This window comes from Pelecanus crispus, chromosome 1 (genome assembly GCF_030463565.1).
Source record: "Pelecanus crispus isolate bPelCri1 chromosome 1, bPelCri1.pri, whole genome shotgun sequence".
In the NCBI taxonomy this organism is placed as follows: domain Eukaryota; kingdom Metazoa; phylum Chordata; class Aves; order Pelecaniformes; family Pelecanidae; genus Pelecanus; species Pelecanus crispus.
This window is the reverse complement of record NC_134643.1, coordinates 28,515,123-28,533,211: the sequence shown is the minus strand read 5'-3', so window position 1 is coordinate 28,533,211 and position 18,089 is coordinate 28,515,123. Positions and strand designations below refer to the sequence as shown.

At 39.8% G+C, this 18,089-nt stretch overlaps 1 protein-coding gene across 1 annotated transcript in view; it reads left to right on the top strand.

The window, feature by feature from the left end:
* Positions 1–18,089, top strand: part of CFTR (CF transmembrane conductance regulator) — a 95,496-nt gene that overhangs the window by 55,246 nt on the left and 22,161 nt on the right. Inside the window, exons 16-21 of the mRNA XM_075724763.1 lie at positions 63–100; positions 1,336–1,595; positions 2,643–2,722; positions 8,240–8,390; positions 9,487–9,714; positions 11,840–11,940. Coding sequence (XP_075580878.1) covers positions 63–100; positions 1,336–1,595; positions 2,643–2,722; positions 8,240–8,390; positions 9,487–9,714; positions 11,840–11,940 — 858 coding nt within the window. The remainder of the gene's footprint in view (positions 1–62; positions 101–1,335; positions 1,596–2,642; positions 2,723–8,239; positions 8,391–9,486; positions 9,715–11,839; positions 11,941–18,089) is intronic.

Here is an 18,089-nt window from a genome sequence, read left to right as displayed (position 1 = left end):
AAGTAAGAAAAAGTACATAATGTGACAAGACAAAAAATTGACTCTGTTTTCTTTGGTCACAGGTAGCTGCTTCTCTTGCTGGATTATGGTTTCTTAAAAAGTAAGTAGTCATTTATTTATTGAATATATATATATTCAATATATTGAATTTATTGAGAGATTGGGGACTCCTTTATATCAATTTTTGCTATAAATAATTAATAAATGCTGCCAGATGTCTATATTGGATAGACACTAGCTTATATTCAATAAAATGGTTCATGATCTAAATACCCGATGTAGGTGGTATTGTAAGCTGGTACTTCTTTAAGTGCTAACAATCAAATGGTTTGTGCCTTGTTATTGAGCACATAAGAACACATGCAAGAGTTTTCCTGGGTCAGCTCACTCTAGAGATGCATGAACTTGATTATCCTGAATACACCATGGTTCACCACTGTCTTTCAGAGGTGCCGGGTGAGACATTTGCTTAGGAACATTTTAAGGGAGCAGTTTCTGTAAGACCTCATTTGTACAATTTCCTCTGCTCACCCATGAAAAATTCCCAGAAGTGTCAGGGTCAGGCAGATGAAGGTTAAAACATACTGAGCAGCCGTATGGCTTTTCCTGGGTTAATGCTTTTGATCCCTGTTTTAGTCTTGCAGTGCTAAGTCTGTGTGTTGGAGTATAGAAAGCATATGGTGACTTAGGTCTGATCTGGAGGAGGAGGAGGGATTTATGTTGATGCCCCCTTACAACAGGTCACTAAGGCCTTTGATTTTTATAGTACAGCTTAAGCATTTTACTTCCATAATAATTCGCTTTTTTCAACACTTGAACTGTTTTTTCTGGTTGAAAGAAGTGGATGTGTTTTCCTTGATTAGGGTAGTTTTGTCAGTGATTAAAGTGGCAGTAGATTTGCAAGACACTACCAAAGTACATTTTCACAGCAGTTTGGAGAAAACTGTTGGAGGGGTTGTAGTTATATACCAATGGTTTAATTTCCAACTTGGTTAAAACCCTTCATTGCACAATTGCAACTAATTTCAGAAATTACTACAAATGCTGATAGGCACCTGAATCACCAAAGGTATCTGAAGAGATGAATAAGCCACTTATTGCCTTGATCCCTGAATACACACAGAGTAACTTTGCCATAGTGGAACATGGGTTGGTTCATATTTATATTTCGTACATACAGGACAATTTATAAAATGACTGGAAATATATATAGCTAACCATTAACATAGTTTTAAAACAAATGAACATTGCAGTACTATTTGTTTAGTAGAGAAAATAAAAAAGAAAAAAATGCAATTTCCAGTAATGCATTTATTTTTAATTTTCATCATACAGGACAGCTTCGAATGCGAATGCAAATGCAACACAAGCACAAAACAGTACCTCTGACAAACCTCCTGTGATTGTCACTGACACTAGCGCCTACTACATCATTTATATCTACGTGGGAGTGGCAGATACCCTGCTGGCCATGGGAATCTTCAGAGGTTTGCCCCTTGTGCATACGCTTATAACGGTGTCTAAAACTCTTCATCAAAAGATGCTGCACGCAGTTCTTCATGCACCTATGTCAACATTCAACTCTTGGAAAGCAGGTAACTGAGATGGGAACCAATTGAGTCATGTATGAGTTTCATTTCAATTAAACGGTTTTCATTCTGTTCAAGGATACTGTTGCTTTCCATTTACATTTTCAGTCAAGCTGAATGTTAAAAGTTTGCCACATAAAGTAATTTGTGACTCTTTTAATGAACCTCGAAGTGTGACATATTTCAGTTGTCAATTCTCATTCTGAAATATCACCTTGTAAGTTGGAGAAAACTGTTAACTGTTTGAGGCAATAAAACCAGAATAACTTCTAATGAATAGCCTTTGTCTAAAACTGCAATAGAAAAGATATAGTCAGCTAGGTGGTGAGTGACAGGGAGTCAGGTGTGGATAATAAATAGTGCTTTATTTCATGAGTAGTCCTACTAAAATGGCATAAAACATCAGTTAGTGTGAATAATGGTATGCGCATTCAAATTTGGCTCTGGAGTTGATACAGAATTCATTATATAACTGGTGCAACAAGTTCCATCTCCTGCTGTACATGAAACTCCTATCTCATACCCTTCTTACTGGTGCGTACTAGCTTACAGGAGACACTGCTAAATGACAATACAACATAGGGTTTCTCCTTCATTTTCCCATTACAGTCTTAATTCTGTTGTTACCTGGTGATTAATACAGTAATTCTGCTCAGAAGGTAAGAAACTGGTGTACAAACTGATACAAATGCTGATGTATAAATTATCTGTGTATCAGCAGAGCCTGCTGCATAAGGGGTACTGATGCTATGCTTTGTGCCTCTGTTTCTGTCCTGTTTAATTATGCTTCTTTGTTTTTGTTACATTTTCCTCTTTTTTTCTGAGATTCTAAGAGCTGAAACAAAAGTTGTGGAGCCAAATTCCTCCCTGGGGAAAGAAGCTGTAGCTCCACTAAACTGTAATGGAATTACTTGTACTAGAAAAAATCTTGTGCTTATTGTTAATATTTTATATTCAGAAAAAGTTGTACTTTTTGTTAAAGTAATAAATGTAGGATTTTCGAGGTGTTAAAATGTTTGACTTTTTTTTCTTTTTGTTTTTCTTAATCCATAGGTGGTATGCTTAACAGATTCTCAAAAGATACAGCAGTGCTGGATGACTTACTTCCACTCACAATATTTGACTTCATTCAGGTTTGTAGAATAAAAGTTCTAAATTTTGCTCTCTTATAGCACTGTAAAGTTTGAGTTGTACATCGTGCAAAAGAAATCATCTTAATAAGAAGAAATAACAGATGGAATTAAATCCCTCTTCCTTTTTTTCAGTTTGTTTATCTGTTTACATAGATGCTTATCTTCTAAGTCAAATTCATTGCTTCTTTTTTGAGTACTTGCCTGTATGTGTACCTCCACTGTTTGTGCAAACCACTTTCAGTACTCAGGCTCAGAAACATTTTTGCCCTGCAGACCCGTACAGTACAAGTATCCCTGCTGCTGCCTGTATTCAACTTCAAAGGTATAAAGGGCATTCCTTAGTTTCTTTCAGTTATCTTGGCTCAAGATTAGTATTTTTTTTATGCTGTCCTTTGATTGCATTCAGTCATTTTCATGACTTTACCTCCTTGGCCCCTTCTGTTCCCAGTTTGTTAGCATCACTCTTAATTTCCTTCTTCTCTTTTGTTGCCTATATTCTTGGTTTTTTCTGTTCTTTTATCTTCTGTGGAAACTCTTCCAGGCCTGCCTTATTGGGCAGTTTGACCCATGATGATATACTTTCAACTTTCAGTCAGGCAGTTCGGCATTTTTTTTTTCTTTTTCTTTTTGTTTTTTCTTTTTGTTTTTTCCCCTTCACAAGGTTGACTGCCTAATTTTGTGTTTTATCCTTCGCATCTTCGTGGCTTCCCCTGAGTCTCTGGGATTTAAGCTGAGTCTGTCAGGCACTAGATAACTATTTGTGATGGAGGAGAGCTTTAGATGACTCCACTCCTTGGAGGAATTTTACATCCCTAAGAGTTGTGGAATTGCAAACTTTTTATTTTTTGGATGGAAAGGCTTGTTTCCAGCATACCTCCTGGGAAACTCCATGCATTGCAAAATCTTGAGTGTTGAATGACCTTCCAATTCATCCGCACTGAAGAGAACATTGAAGAAATACAGAGACAGAGGCAATCCCAGTGTTTCTTAAGGAGGATGCCTTTGTTTGCTCCCCATCCTGCCTGTTCTGAGACTTTGTGGCTCTGTGTGGATCCCAGCACACCTCATTAGTGTCCCACCACTAATGCTGCAATGACAGCTTTTCCTCAGATAGAGCTGGTTCCCAGAACGTTTGAAAAATAAAAGCAAAACCTTCCCTCGCCCTCCTGTTCCTTTCTACCTTTATTTAGGAGGTATGCAGGCCTGACTTAATCAACCCACTTTGCTGCACAGATTGCCTGTCTCCATCTGTGAGTTTGCTCTGCTTTACAACCTCTGCCAACATGATGGTCTGATCAAAACCGAGTCCCTTTCCCTATATCTTTGTTAGTAATTCATAACTTTGGCTCATGACTTTAGAGAGGCCAGTGTAGCTCCGCGTGAAGAGGTTCAAGGACATTACAGCTCTACTTCATACCCTGCTGACATCATGACGATTTGCTGAATGAGTAAACATGGACATTGAGACCTCCTCTTGAATCATTAATGTAATCTTCGGTGTGATCAGGATTCACTACTCTCTTTTCTGGTGTGGCCACTTTGTTTCTGATATTTTGGATCTGCCATGGAGATGCTATTCCAAAATTATTTTAGTTAGTCTGTCTCTGTGTTTCAAACTCTCTACAACAAACTGACTAGTTTTTCATGCTTTCAAGGATAAGGAAAATCCCTAGATTTAGCTTTTTCTGTTCTGATGCCTTTCAGAGGCTAACCTATACTTTAATGTCCCATAGGTTCACCTCTGTCTCCCCAGTCTCAACTGCAGAAGCTCCTGGACGTGTATGATAAGCTTCCCTGTCTTTCCAGGTTCTTCTGCTGAAGATCACTGAACCTACCTTCTGTCTTGAATGCTTTTTACCAGTCATCCCTTCATAAGACATTTTTTCTGATCTTCCATAGATTGAGACTTGTCTGGCAGCTCCAGACTTCCATAGACTGCTAATGAACAAAGTCAGATTCTTCTGAAAGATACAGAGAAGTTATACATATGACTTTCTCCTTCTGTGCCAATTATCAGAGTCACAGAATGAGTGAAGTTGGAAGGGACCTCTGGACCTAGGGCCTGGGACCTCTCCAACCCCTCTGCTCAAAGCAGAGTCAGCTAGAGCAGGTTGCTCAGGGCCATGTTGGATTTTGGATATCTCCAAGGATGGAGACTCCACAACTTCTCTGAGCAATCTGTTCCAGTGTTTGACCATCCCCACAATAAAGGTGCTTTTTCTTATGTTTAAATTGCATTTTTTGCATTTCAACTTGTGTCCATTGGCTCTTATCTCCCCACTGGGTGCCACTGAGAAGAATCTGGCTCAGGCTTATTTGTTCTGCACCAAATACCTACTGGGATTTATATAAGTAGAATACAATTTTTAAACATATATATAATTTATAAAAAATTATTTGCATATATACACACATTTATAATTTATATAAATATAATAAACACCATCAGATACTTATACAAAGTGCTAAGATCCCCCCAAGACTTCTCTTAAGGCTAAACAATCTGAGCTCTATCAGCCTGTCCTTGTATGTGAGATGCTGCAGTCCCTTTGTCATCTTCAAGACCTTTCACTGGACTCACTCCACTATGCCTGTATCTCTCTTGTACCGGCAAGCCCACTCCAGAGACAGCCTCACTGGCACTGAAGAGAGGGGAAGGATCACCTTCCTTGATCTTCTGACAATGCTGCCCTTGTTGGCCTCCCTTGCTGCAGGGGCATATTGCTGCCTCATGGTCCACCAGGACCCCCAAGGCCTTCTCTGCAAAGCTGCTTCTCAGTCAGTCAGCTTCCAGCCTGTACCGGTGAATGTGGTTATTTCTTCCCAGGTGCAGAGGTCTACAGAAAAGGTTAGCTTCTAAATGTACTGAGATGCCTAAATCCGAGTCTTGTGGAGATGGGGACTTGGTCTCTGTTAGCCTTCAGTTTATGTTTGCATAAGTTCATCCTTCTGACTTCTGGGCTTTTCCCAAGAATCTGAAGCAAAATTTTAGAGCTGGTTCTTTTTCCCTCTTCCATGAGAAAGAGCTGGTAGATGACTCCAGCTAACTCCTTGTTTAGGGACACTGCCTTCTTCTCTGTTGCAGCTGTGGATGTCATGACATAGTTTTTCTTAGGACTTTTATAGGTATTAGACATATCAGGGGACCGTCCCTTTTAGGGAGCAGGGCTTTTCATCCAGCATGAATGAGGCTTCATGATGAAAGAGGCCAGGGTTACTCTCCAATAACTGGGATATACCCAGTTGCCATAGAAGAAGAAGCAGTATTAACCTTTACATCAACGACAAGAGATAGCAGCTGTGATGTTTTCTCTGACAGCATCTAACCTGCTTGCATATATCTTGGGTATGAATTGCAGCCAGCTAATGATGGCAGCAGCATTGCCACTAGTTTTAACATCCATCTCAGTCTTCTACCAGTACTCACAGTGGGGTCATCATTTTTTGGAGATCCTTCATGCCCATCCGCAGGGCACTAATTTATAGTCCCACTCAAAAGGTCATAGTAAACTCATTGGGCATTTATACCTACAGTCATGACTGTTTTTCCCTTAATGATAAACCCCATTGGGAAACCAGATTGGCTGCTGCAGCCATTGCCACCCTGAACCCTTGCTGAATGGCTGTCTCCACCACCAGCTGCATTTTCCAAACTGGTGACACAGGAGAAGCACTGCAATGCGTCTCCCCATCTGGCCTCTGTCCCAGGCCTGAAAGCTCAAGCACCTAGGGTCACTGCAGCGCAGCACTGTGGCTCTTAACTGGGCAGCATGAGCCCTCTGCTGCCGTTCCCCAGGCATATGCCAATGTAGCTGGCTTGTGTGTTGATTTTTGCTACTGCCTTTTTAGAGAAGGTGTCATCTTCTGTTTGACTTCATGCTTATTTTTTGTTTGGAGTTTATGAGATAACACAAATTTTCATATCCAGATTTTTAGTGAAATAACTGTTGGACCAGCAGTGAGCACAATATGGCATCACGGTGGCCTTTGCAAAATTTGAGTAAATGATGGAAACAGGAATTAAAACAGCGACTGTGTAATCTCCAGTAATGTGAGAGCTGTGTAACTCGGCTCAATATCAACTGAACAGCTCATTCACTTCTTAAGAACTAGAGATACCAGAGGTACTAAATTCTGCAGTTTGAAATAATGAGTAAACAGAAATCCATTCTTGCATTGCTACAGACCAGTGCTATACAGCCTGCACAAGCATAACACATGTGTGTCACCATTCTTTGAAGAGAAAGGAGGAAAACAGTGAAAGATATCTTTAACTGGTTCGGCTGTTACAGTATTTTTTTTTCATAAACTTTGATGCTGCTACTGCATTGCTCAGATTTCTGATGAAAACAAAGGGTAGGAAACCTGGAACACGCTTACCTGTTCATGAAAGACCTCTGACTTGGAGCACTGGGAATTTAAATCCTTCCTTGAATTTATGTGGACGTAGTAGCAAAAGCACCAACTGCAGGTTTCTTCCTAATGTGGATTAGTTTTGCTTTCCATCTACTTCTTTGCTGACTGGTCATTTGCAGTGATGTTTCAATGCAATGTTCATAATTTTGTCCAAATTGTCTGTTTGCAGTTGCTTTAGGCTGGTAAGTTTGCAGTTTGAAGTAGATGTTTAGCATGAAAGGCAACACCCTGATACAAAGCAGAGCTTTGCTCTTCTGTGTACGCTGATATACTTGATTTTCATTAGATTTAGGTATGAGACAAAAACAGTCTAAGTGCTTAAGGTGCTTTCAGAGTAAAGACCACAGCCTAATTTAACTAAATCTGTCTGGAGCTATGAAGGATGAGGTCTTATGAGAATGGTAGTAATCTCTGGTGGGTTGCATAGATTAACTCTGGAATGATTTTATTCCTTTTGTGTCATCTGTCATCTCAAAACATCTTTTTTTCTCCTGAACCTGCTAATTTTTGTACAAGTCCTCTTACGACTTATTTCCTGTCTTCTGATCATGACGAGTAGTAGTGCTAGTTTCATATGTGGGTTACAGTCCCTTGAGCAAGTGATGAAGTGCGACTTCCCACTTTTTCTGACCCTCAGAAAAACTGCTTTGTCCAGAACCTGCAGGAGACTGGTGCTCAGGTCCTGACAGTCTGGCACGCCTAGTCCAGATAAGACAGGGACAGCACCGTTAAATGTGGGAGGTGGCTGCAGATAATCCAAGTGTCGTTCTTACAATTTTAACTGGAGAGTGAGTGCCTAGCTGCCATTGTATGTGTGTGGCTTCATAATTTAGAAGCCTGCAATACTGGTTGTACTGCAGAAAACACTTCTTCCACCTATTAGAAAACATGGCAGCTTATTCCAACAGGTTATGGATCTGGTCTCAGTTATTCATGATCTTTTCATGGAGGTTTGTTCTCAGCTGCAAATCCTACTTAGGTTAGCACTTCATGTCTGTTGAAACAATATGTAGTTGCCATGGGAAGGAGATTCATCACCAGTCTCTAGTCTATAAAATCACAAGTTTACTATATCAATAGTATTTTTCTTTCATTCTACAGTTAATACTGATTGTGATTGGCGCTATAACAGTAGTCTCAATATTACAACCCTACATCTTCCTGGCATCAGTGCCTGTGATAGCAGCCTTTATTGTGTTAAGGGCATACTTCCTCCACACTTCTCAGCAGCTGAAACAACTGGAATCTGAAGGTAGGAGCAGCAAAATTGGTAGACTTCTAAATCCACAACAAGTCATTTGAGAAGTGATTCACCCTTTCACCTCTTCTTTGCCTTTTCTCTTGCAAGATGCCATTGTCTCTGGGAGCAGAACACATATCTCCTTAACGCCAGTGCTGTTACTGATCCAGCCAATACTGAGTGCTCTGCTGCCAAAGAGCAATGGAGAAAATCTTTTTAAAGCTGGGCACCAGTTTTCACCACTGCAGCTGAAAACAAATAAAGTCCTGACATACAGTTTTCCTGAGAGTAAATGTAATTTGAAAAATTGTGGTCAGACTTGGTATGTGCCATATAAGTTCATTTCTTTATAAGACAAATTTAGAATGGATATATCTTGATTGCAAAGAATTCTTATTTCTGAATAAGTTATTTGACTAAATTTCTTTCCCCTATTAAGAGACTAACACGTTCCCAATAAAATGGAAAACCTCATTGTGAAATGTGGGTTTGCAGACCAGGCACTGTGGCCTGGCTTTACAACAAACTGGCAGATCCTCAGCAAATCAGTCCTGAATCGTAAACACTGATGATCATCTTCCCTTTTACTTAAGTGTAATTCTGAAGTTTCTCAGGTCTAAATCTAAATTTCTTTGATGTTCACAGGGATCCAGCAGTGGCTCACCGCTTTTTATGTAATGCAAGATCTGCCTAAAATTACCATGTCAGTACAGTGGAATCCAGAGCATTAAAGTACTCTGTGCTAAAAAAACCTTCACTTGATGGAGTTATCAGAATTGCAGGAATTCATTTTGGCTGGGGAGGAGCCGCCTTTCTCGTGGCGTCTTACAGCAGGCCAGAAGCTTCCCCAAGTAGTATGCTAACTATGAAGAATTAATGTGATCCCTTCCTGGCAATACACTGAGTGGAATTTCAACCTATTCATGCAAAGACTGTCGTTGTATATCCTGTGCTAGGATTACTTCAGTCATGTAGTCCAACAACATGTAAATTAAACCCTGACAGTAGTTATACTGCTGTGAATTAGAGCATAGGGCTGTGTATTTACGTTATATCAAAGGTATTTGCTTATGAGTGTTTATGATGTTTCTATTTAAACACTTTACAGCTCGGAGCCCAATATTCACCCATCTTGTTACAAGCTTAAAAGGACTGTGGACACTGAGAGCTTTTGGGCGGCAGCCGTATTTTGAGACCTTATTTCACAAAGCCCTGAACCTACACACAGCAAACTGGTTCCTCTACCTGTCAACGCTGCGCTGGTTCCAGATGAGGATAGAAATTATTTTTGTTGTCTTTTTTGTTGCTGTGGCATTCATCTCTATTATAACTACAGGTACGGTAACTTTACTGGAGTACTGAAATTGAAATCTTCTGCTTCTGTTGAACAGCTCAGCTTTAGAAACTTCTGAGGGGAATAAACTGTTGCAAAATTTAGCATACATTGGAGTCGCTGATTTAAGTATGTTAAAATAATAAGCACAATTTAATTAAAACAGAAATTACACCATTATTATCTGCAATCTGATGTTGTAGAAGACTCATTAAAGGGATTAATCTGAAAAAAACATCTGTAGAGACAGAACTTTCCTTTTCTTGACTGTAATTGCTGTAAAAGTAATCTCGTGTTTTAAACGACATTAATGTAACCACATCAGTGTACTGAAAAGCCTGGATGTTGATTATCATCTGTATAGCTCAAAGTTTTTTAGTAAATAGAGGTTAATGTTCCTCTCATTTGCAAATGGTTAAGACATGCAAAGTTTTAATTATCTTTTAAAGCCACACCAATAGCAAACATAGTCATCCAACCCACTGGCCTATTTTCCAATGTGAAGTTTTGCAAATTCCATTCAAAATCCCCTTAAAAATGGCTCGTCGCTCCTAGTAAACCCAGTACATGAATGAGAATCACTCTATACCTTACTATCTTACTTGTATTTGAGATGCTGCCTGTGGCTGGCCAAGCATAGCCAGCCTCCAACAAGCAGAGAATAGGAGGTGGATGTCCTCAGAATGTTGGAATAATTTAGTTCTGTGGAAAAACTCAGCAGGTTTAGCTACAGATTACTTCAAATACAGTTTTTAATTCACTATACTTTTGTTATGTATGGTTTTTTTTGACTCTCAGGCATTATTCCTCTCCCAAGTTTTACACTGAACTTTGTGTGCAGGATCTGGGTGCAGTTTCAATATTGTGGTCGCTTATGAACAAGAATTTGCTGATTTTATGAAGGAGGTTTTTGGTTGTAATTATATCCAAATTTCATTTGATCATACTTCAGTGTTGAAAAGGAGTTATATAAAAGTGTACATTTTATTGAATATGTGCGTGGAATGCTATCCTCTATTTCTTGTATAAGGAACTCTCTTGATTCTTACGGGAAAAAAAAATCCAACCACACAAATACTTCTGTATGAAAATATGCACCTACAGTACCTTTGTTACAAAGGAGACTTTTAATTCCCCTAAAATTCATAAGGAAACAATATTCCTTGCTGCCCTTCTCATTTTTTACTTTGTGCACTTAGTGGTTTGGTGGTTTTGGGGAAAACCAACATTTTCTTGTGTTATTATTTTTCTGGATATTTTATTTGAGAAAAGGGGTTAGAAGCACTTTTTAAAAATGTGAAAATTTGTCATCTTGCCACCACTGTAAACTTTACTGTTACAGGCAATAGGTCCTTGGAGCAACACTGAATTCCTTTTCTTAATCTGTCAGGTTTCAGGAGGAATATTTTGCTTTTATTGTTTACTTCTATAATTACTCTGATAGCAAGATGTCTATAAGCAAAACAGGAAGAAGGTTGTTGAAGAAAACCATAGAAGAAATGGAGAAATCATAGAAAGGCATTTGGCTTAAACTCAATTCCATTTAACACATAGTGAGATTGAAAATCAACAGTGGAGTAGCTTAAATGCTTATATTGTGTTGTATGAAGTCATAAAGGAAAAGCCCTGGAAAATCCCATGCTTATTACAGTAGAAAATTAAAGCAAAGGAATTTGTATCTGCATCTTTGTGGAACAGTAAGGAGAACATGTCCTCTATTTGTCCAAGAAATGAAAATGTAAACCACCGCAACTATTTTGAATTTTAAAGTTGTTAGCTGTGGTGTTTTAGTCAGATAAGAGCCATTTCATAGGTTCATAAGTGTTAGAAAAAGGAAATTGAAATCAAGATTGCAGAGGTCTGATTCTGTTCACAGCTTAAGTACCAAGATTTAATTTTTTCTTCTGCCAAACCAAGACCAGGGTTTCTAGTGAACTCAGTGCCAAAGCCAGGTGTTTAACAGATGATTAAGCTGTCAGTCCTTTGTGTAATTAACAAATCCATGTTTTCTCCATGAAATAAAAGGAGGCGAGAATGTGAATATGTATTTTAAGATACACGTGCTAATTTTCTGATTTCTGTTGGCTTTTTATCTGCATATAAATGGAATGTGTTTTTCACTCTGCAGGTGATGGACCAGGCCGTGTTGGCATCATTCTTACTCTAGCTATGAACATCATGGGAACCTTGCAGTGGGCAGTAAACTCAAGCATAGATGTGGATAGTTTGGTAAGCATAAAATGCCCTGTGCTGTGCTTTCTTTTGAGGAATTGCTTTGTTTTGTTGATTATGGGTGTTCAGTGAGTTATTTTCAGAGTTGGATATCAGGCAGATGTGTCAGAAAAGTTCCCCTCATACCTTTCATAGCAACCTACTGGCTTTGGCACAGCGCAAACTGAGTTTTTTCATAATCAAAAAATTTCCTGGACTAGAATAGGCAACAGCAAATATTTGCATTTGAGGATTCAGATTGCAGATGTAGCAGTGATGGGAAAATTTCAAAAAGGCTTGGAGTTGGTTTGTTATGTTTATATACCTTACCAAGGTGTATCATATACCTTACTCTGTCTACTTAAGGGCTTTGCACAGCAGATCACAATGGATGTTTCTGAGCTCCTTCCACGCAAATCAATAGTGATTTAAAAATCTGTCCTAGACTTCCCTGGGGGTCTTTGTCTGGTTTTGTGTAAAATAACTTCTGAGGTAAGGCTTTGGAGTTGTACCTGTTTACCCCCTTAATTTGCATAGTTAGACAGTTAGGATTGGCTTTAAAACAGAATATTTCACAAGGTTAACTCATCATCACCTATTTGTTGAGATATGAGAAGCAGACAGGAAACTCATAAAGGAATATGTTTGGTCTTGCAGTTTTCATCATACCTTAGTGTAAATGTACAAAAGTTTTAGATTTTTTTTTTTTAAATGTAATAGTTACTCCTCTATTTATACTTCAGGCATTCTAGGATTAATTTTAGACAGAATTCTTGTAACAAAATACAGTAGTCTTATAAACAACAACAAAAAAATCTCTGGGGAAAAAAAATCTTCCACATCCAGTCATAGCCCCTGTGAACCCTAAATTAGCTTCTCAAGCCGAACATTTCAGTATTAGAAAACAAACAGCTTTTACAGCAGATCTTGGAGACCATTAAATCCTGATTAGCTGAAATGACTTATCATTTGAAAAAAAAATAGTTGGGGCAGAGGGTGACACTGAAGGAATGTTTGCCAGTCTGACATCTTTTTTTTTAAATAAGTGATTCAACCAGCCTCATCCTGAAGAAAAATCCTTAAGAGCCCCAAAACTGGGAATTAACTACTTACAACATCAAATCTGTTGTTTATGCATGTGACTAGAGATAGTCTAGAAAGCTGACTGCCATTCAGGGACACATTTTTTCCCTATCCACCAATTGTTTTATGCTGGCTCTTTCTTCGCTTGTTAGAGCAGCCTGTCTTGAAGGGCAGGCACTTCGTGAAAGGGCTTCTTTGCTGTAACTGCAAGACACACCTAAAAGCAGTTGTATGACTGATAACGAAGTAAAATGTGCCATTGGTAAGGCATGACAGCGACAACAATGTTCCATCAGCTCTCATTTGTAAAATCCACCTTAGCTCTGTAAGGCATAACGTGATCATTTTAAAGAGAGCAATCTCTGTAAGAATCATGCGCACATATTACATGGCTTAATACAAACTGAAGGTGTTTCACAAGAGCAACAGAAAGCCTTACTGTAGGATTCAGAGGGTGCTGGACGCACTAGTGTTTTAATAAAGAACTTCCCCTTTTTAAAAATGCATCGATGTTAAAATGTCATCTATTAGTAGCAATAAGGAAGTAACTCCCTTTCCCCTGAACAGAAAGTCTCAAGTTGCTTTAGACTTTTGTGAGTACTTTTCTCTATACTAAGACAAACTACTGTCCTGGAGCACCAGTTATGTTATATTAATGATAGCCTTTCTCAGGTGCATCAGTTTATAGGTGGATCCTCTGGACTTCTTTTGGCGGTGGATAGCGCCCCACCCCCATCCCATGGATTTTTAGGTATCCCAGACAGCTAATAGATATCACTGGCAGGATGGTTTTCCTGACATTTAAAAGCTGCTTCTGTGCACAAGCAAATAAGAATAGCTTCATGGTTTCAAGATAATGAAACCGCTTCACTGGGTGATGCAGATGAATTATTTCCCACTCTTTGTACTCTCTACTTTTAGCACTTCCCTCTTTAAAGACTTTTACACTTACTTGGTTACGGATGTCCTGCAAAGGCTTGTATGTGTGCCTGACTTAGTACTCTATTTGGTTATACTCTATTTTTCTCTCATGGGGTATTTTGAAGCTCCCCACAGGACCAGATTGGCTAGAATTGGCACATCTCCGTGTGTCTCCAGTTACAGATATGCATGCACTGCTCTAAATGACATCACTCTTACCTGCTGGAGCGGGTCCAGAGGAGGGCCACCAAAATGATCCGAGGGCTGGAGCACCTCTCCTATGAGGCCAGGCTGAGAGAGTTGGGGTTGTTCAGCCTGGAGAAGAGAAGGCTGCGAGGAGACCTTATTGCGGCCTTTCAGTACTTAAAGTGGGCCTACAGGAAAGATGGGGAGAATCTTTTTAGCAAGGCCTGTTGTGACAGAACAAGGAATAATGGGTTTAAACTAAAGAAGAAAAGATTTAGACTAGATATAAGGAAGAAATTTTTTACAGTGAGGGTGGTGAAGCACTGGACCAGGTTGCCCAGAGAGGTGGTGGAGGCCCCATCCCCAGCAACATTCAAGGTCAGGTTGGACGGGGCTCTGAGCAACCTGATCTGGTTAAAGCTGTCCCTGCTCACTGCAGGGGGGTTGGGCTAGATGACCTCTAAAGGTCCCTTCCAACCCAAATCATTCTGTGCTTCTGTGATTCCTTGAGCAGCAGTGACATCCATGCTTCCAAGCCTGCACACAAGCATGCCTGAGTGTAGCACATTTGTAGGTGGCCGTCTTTGGTTGTCAGATAAGCTGGAGTTTTCTGCAAGTGGTTGAAGCCCATGTCTGAAGCCATAGCTGCTGCAATTAGTACATAAATTTGGAGTGTCGATCTGCTCGAGGGTAGGATGGCCCTGCACAGGGACCTGGACAGACTGGACCGATGGGCCGTGGCCAACTGTATGAGGTTCAACAAGGCCAAGTGCCAGGTCCTGCACTTCGGTCACAACAACCCCATGCAACGCTACAGGCTTGGGGAAGAGTGGCTGGAAAGCTGCCTGGCCGAAAAAGATCTGGGGGTGTTGGTAGACAGCCAGCTGAACATGAGCCAGCAGTGTGCCCAGGTGGCCAAGAAGGCCAACAGCATCCTGGCTAGTATCAGGAATAGTGTGGCCAGCAGGAGCAGGGAGGTGATTGTCCCCCTGTACTCGGCGCTGGGGAGGCCGCACCTGGAATACTGTGTCCAGTTTTGGGCCCCTCAATACAAGAAAGACATTGAGGTGCTGGAGCGTGTTCAGAGACGGGCAACAAGGCTGGTGAAGGGTCTGGAGCACAGGCCTTATGAGGAGCGGCTGAGGGAACTGGGGTTGTTTAGCCTGGAGAAGAGGAGGCTGAGGGGAAACCTTATCGCTCTCTACAACTCCCTGAAAGGAGGCTGTAGTGAGGTGGGTGTTGGTCTCTTCTCCCAAGTAGCTAGCGATAGGACGAGAGGAAATGGGCTCAAGCTGCGCCAGGGGAGGTTTAGACTGGAAATTAGGAAAAATTTCTTTACGGAAAGGGTGGTCAAGCATTGGAACAGGCTGCCCAGAGAGGTAGTGGAGTCCCCATCCCTGGAAGTGTTCAAAAAACGGGTAGATGTGGCACTTTGGGACATGGTTTAGTCTAGTCTACCCTTGATTGGTTTAGAGTAGACTTGGTAGTGTAGGTTAATGGTTGGACTGGATGATCTTAAAGGTCTTTTCCAACCTAGATGATTCTATTCTATGATTCTATAATATTAAGCTTGTGCTGAGTTGTTTTACAAGCTATGCAAGGTACGGCACATCAGTGAAATAAATGCAAGCAAAAGGACAGGAAGACAGGAGAACAGGGAAGCAGGATCACGTGAAGAAGGAAAAAATGTAGCGGAAGAAATACTGGCCAAACAGAATGCATAGGTGGCAAATTTGACTTTATTCCATACTGTCTCCTTCTTGAGATTTCTGTGACACTGGCATACATATTGAAGAAATCTGAGTTTCGAGGTTAGATTTTGTTTTTACATACACAGATACTCTCTTTGAAGCAATTTCTGTTGAACTGGTTTGGCTTTAACTGAAAAATCCCCATTGTCTTTTAATACCTCATAATGGTTTTGGCATTTCATTCGCTACAGCCCCGATACTTTATCTGCTCTGGTTTGGGTTTTGTTGTTTTTTTTTTTTTTAAACATATGTGGTCACTCTGACAGCTATCCATTGTTTCATTTAAAGCTACCAGTGAGGCTAGATTTATCTTTTCACTTTGATCATTTCTGCTAATATCCCTTTAATTGGTTTTCAGTCTTTTTCTTATCCCTCCGGGCAGTCTTGTAGTATTTTTAATTTTTTTCCTTCATAAGGAAATAGAAAATAAGTTTTCCAGTAAGTGCTGCTTTCACAGATAAACATTGGCTACTCCCAGTGGACTGTTTTAATGCTTTATAACCTCCTCCTTCACTGATGTGTATCCTGCAGTAGCAGCACTATAACTAGGAAGGACAATTCCTTTTATCAGGGAAAGAGAAAATGCCATGTTGCAAATGCATACTGTTGCCAGGATTACTTATGTAAGGAGATATAAAAAGAATCCCCCAAAGAGATATTCAAACGACACTTGCTAAACCTCACAGTGCCCCACCCCGTACATCAGGGATGCTGAAGAATTAAAGTAGTACATGGCAGAGAAGAGGACCAAACTAAAAATTAGGACTGTGAAAAATAATGGTGCATTTACAGCTGGTTTTCATCCTTTTATTTTCCCATGCTATTTCACCTGTTCGACTGGTATTTTTTTTTAACTAGGACATGATCTTAATATGCTTTTTACTACTGTCAGCAGAAAACCTGAGAACACTGTTCATTTCCAAAGTTTAAATAGACTAAATACTTGACTGTAAAATCTGCATCAGAACGACAGTTCTCAAAGTGAGGTGTTGGTCATCTGGAAGGGAACAGAATCAAGAAAAAACTGTTAGAACATTTCCTTTTCTGCCTGCAAAGCAGTGTGAGAAAGAGCAAAAAAATCAGTGCAAGTTTGACATGAAGAAAATACTTCATTTTTGCAGTTTGGAAGAGGAGTATACGTCCTATAAGTGCACCCAAAATGTAACAGCAGAAGATGTGAAACCTCAGTAAAACCGTATGGTCTGCCTGCATTGACCCAGTTTTTGCAGTGACTTAATGCACAGGGCTTTTTTACAACATGAACCATTGGACCAACCCCTCCCAGGATCTCTCAGTTGCACGCTGCGCTTTCCAGACAGCATGTTTTTGAGGAGGTGGTGTCTTGCAACATGGTTGTTGAACGCCATGCATGTCTCATCTGGAGAGGTTAACTGTCCTCTTTCTAGCAGAAGAGAACAGAAGGCCTGATGATATTAATTGTATTAGATTACTTGGAAAATAATTACTTCTTCCACTTTCTGGAAATATAGATTACAGAATTATATTATGAATTCTTCAACATTAAGAAGAGTTTAAGCGATATTAATGAGAAAGTAAATTAAAGAATTTGCAATGTTGTTAAAATCTCAGTAAAGTACAATTAGGCAAGGCTAAAAATAGTGTATTATTCTCCAGACATTTTTAGATCAAAGTAGTAAATACACTCCTTTATTCTAAAGCATTAGTTAGAGAATGTGAATATAGCAGGCACATTCTGATGGGAATAACGGATAAGAAACTTGCTGTCACCTACACTATACCTGTCATTATGAATGACAGAAGATTTCTACCTGTGAAAGGAAGAATGGATATCTTTGTAAAATGTTACTGACATTTATGCTACATTCTGCCCAGCTCTAAATCATAATGCAAATTACAGAACCAGGAAAGCATACTTCTGAATTGATTTAAAGTATTAAACTGTCTAAAATACCTGCATATGTGATGTGACTGATAAATCTGCCAGGGGAGCTGGGATAGAGATGAAATTTTCTGTTGTAACGGAAGGCTCTTTGCCCAGCTGGCTTCATAGCAGATTTTAGCTAGTGTATAATGGTAGGATCTCTTGGGCAATTATAGGGAATCCCTGCCTGTACAAAAGTTCACAGCTCTTGATGAAGCCAAGAAAGACCTTCATTTCTGAAGCGGCAATATTTCTAAAAAGATAAGATTTCTGAAAACAGATGTCCCATCAAACACCGATTAAAATAAATGCACTGTGCTCAT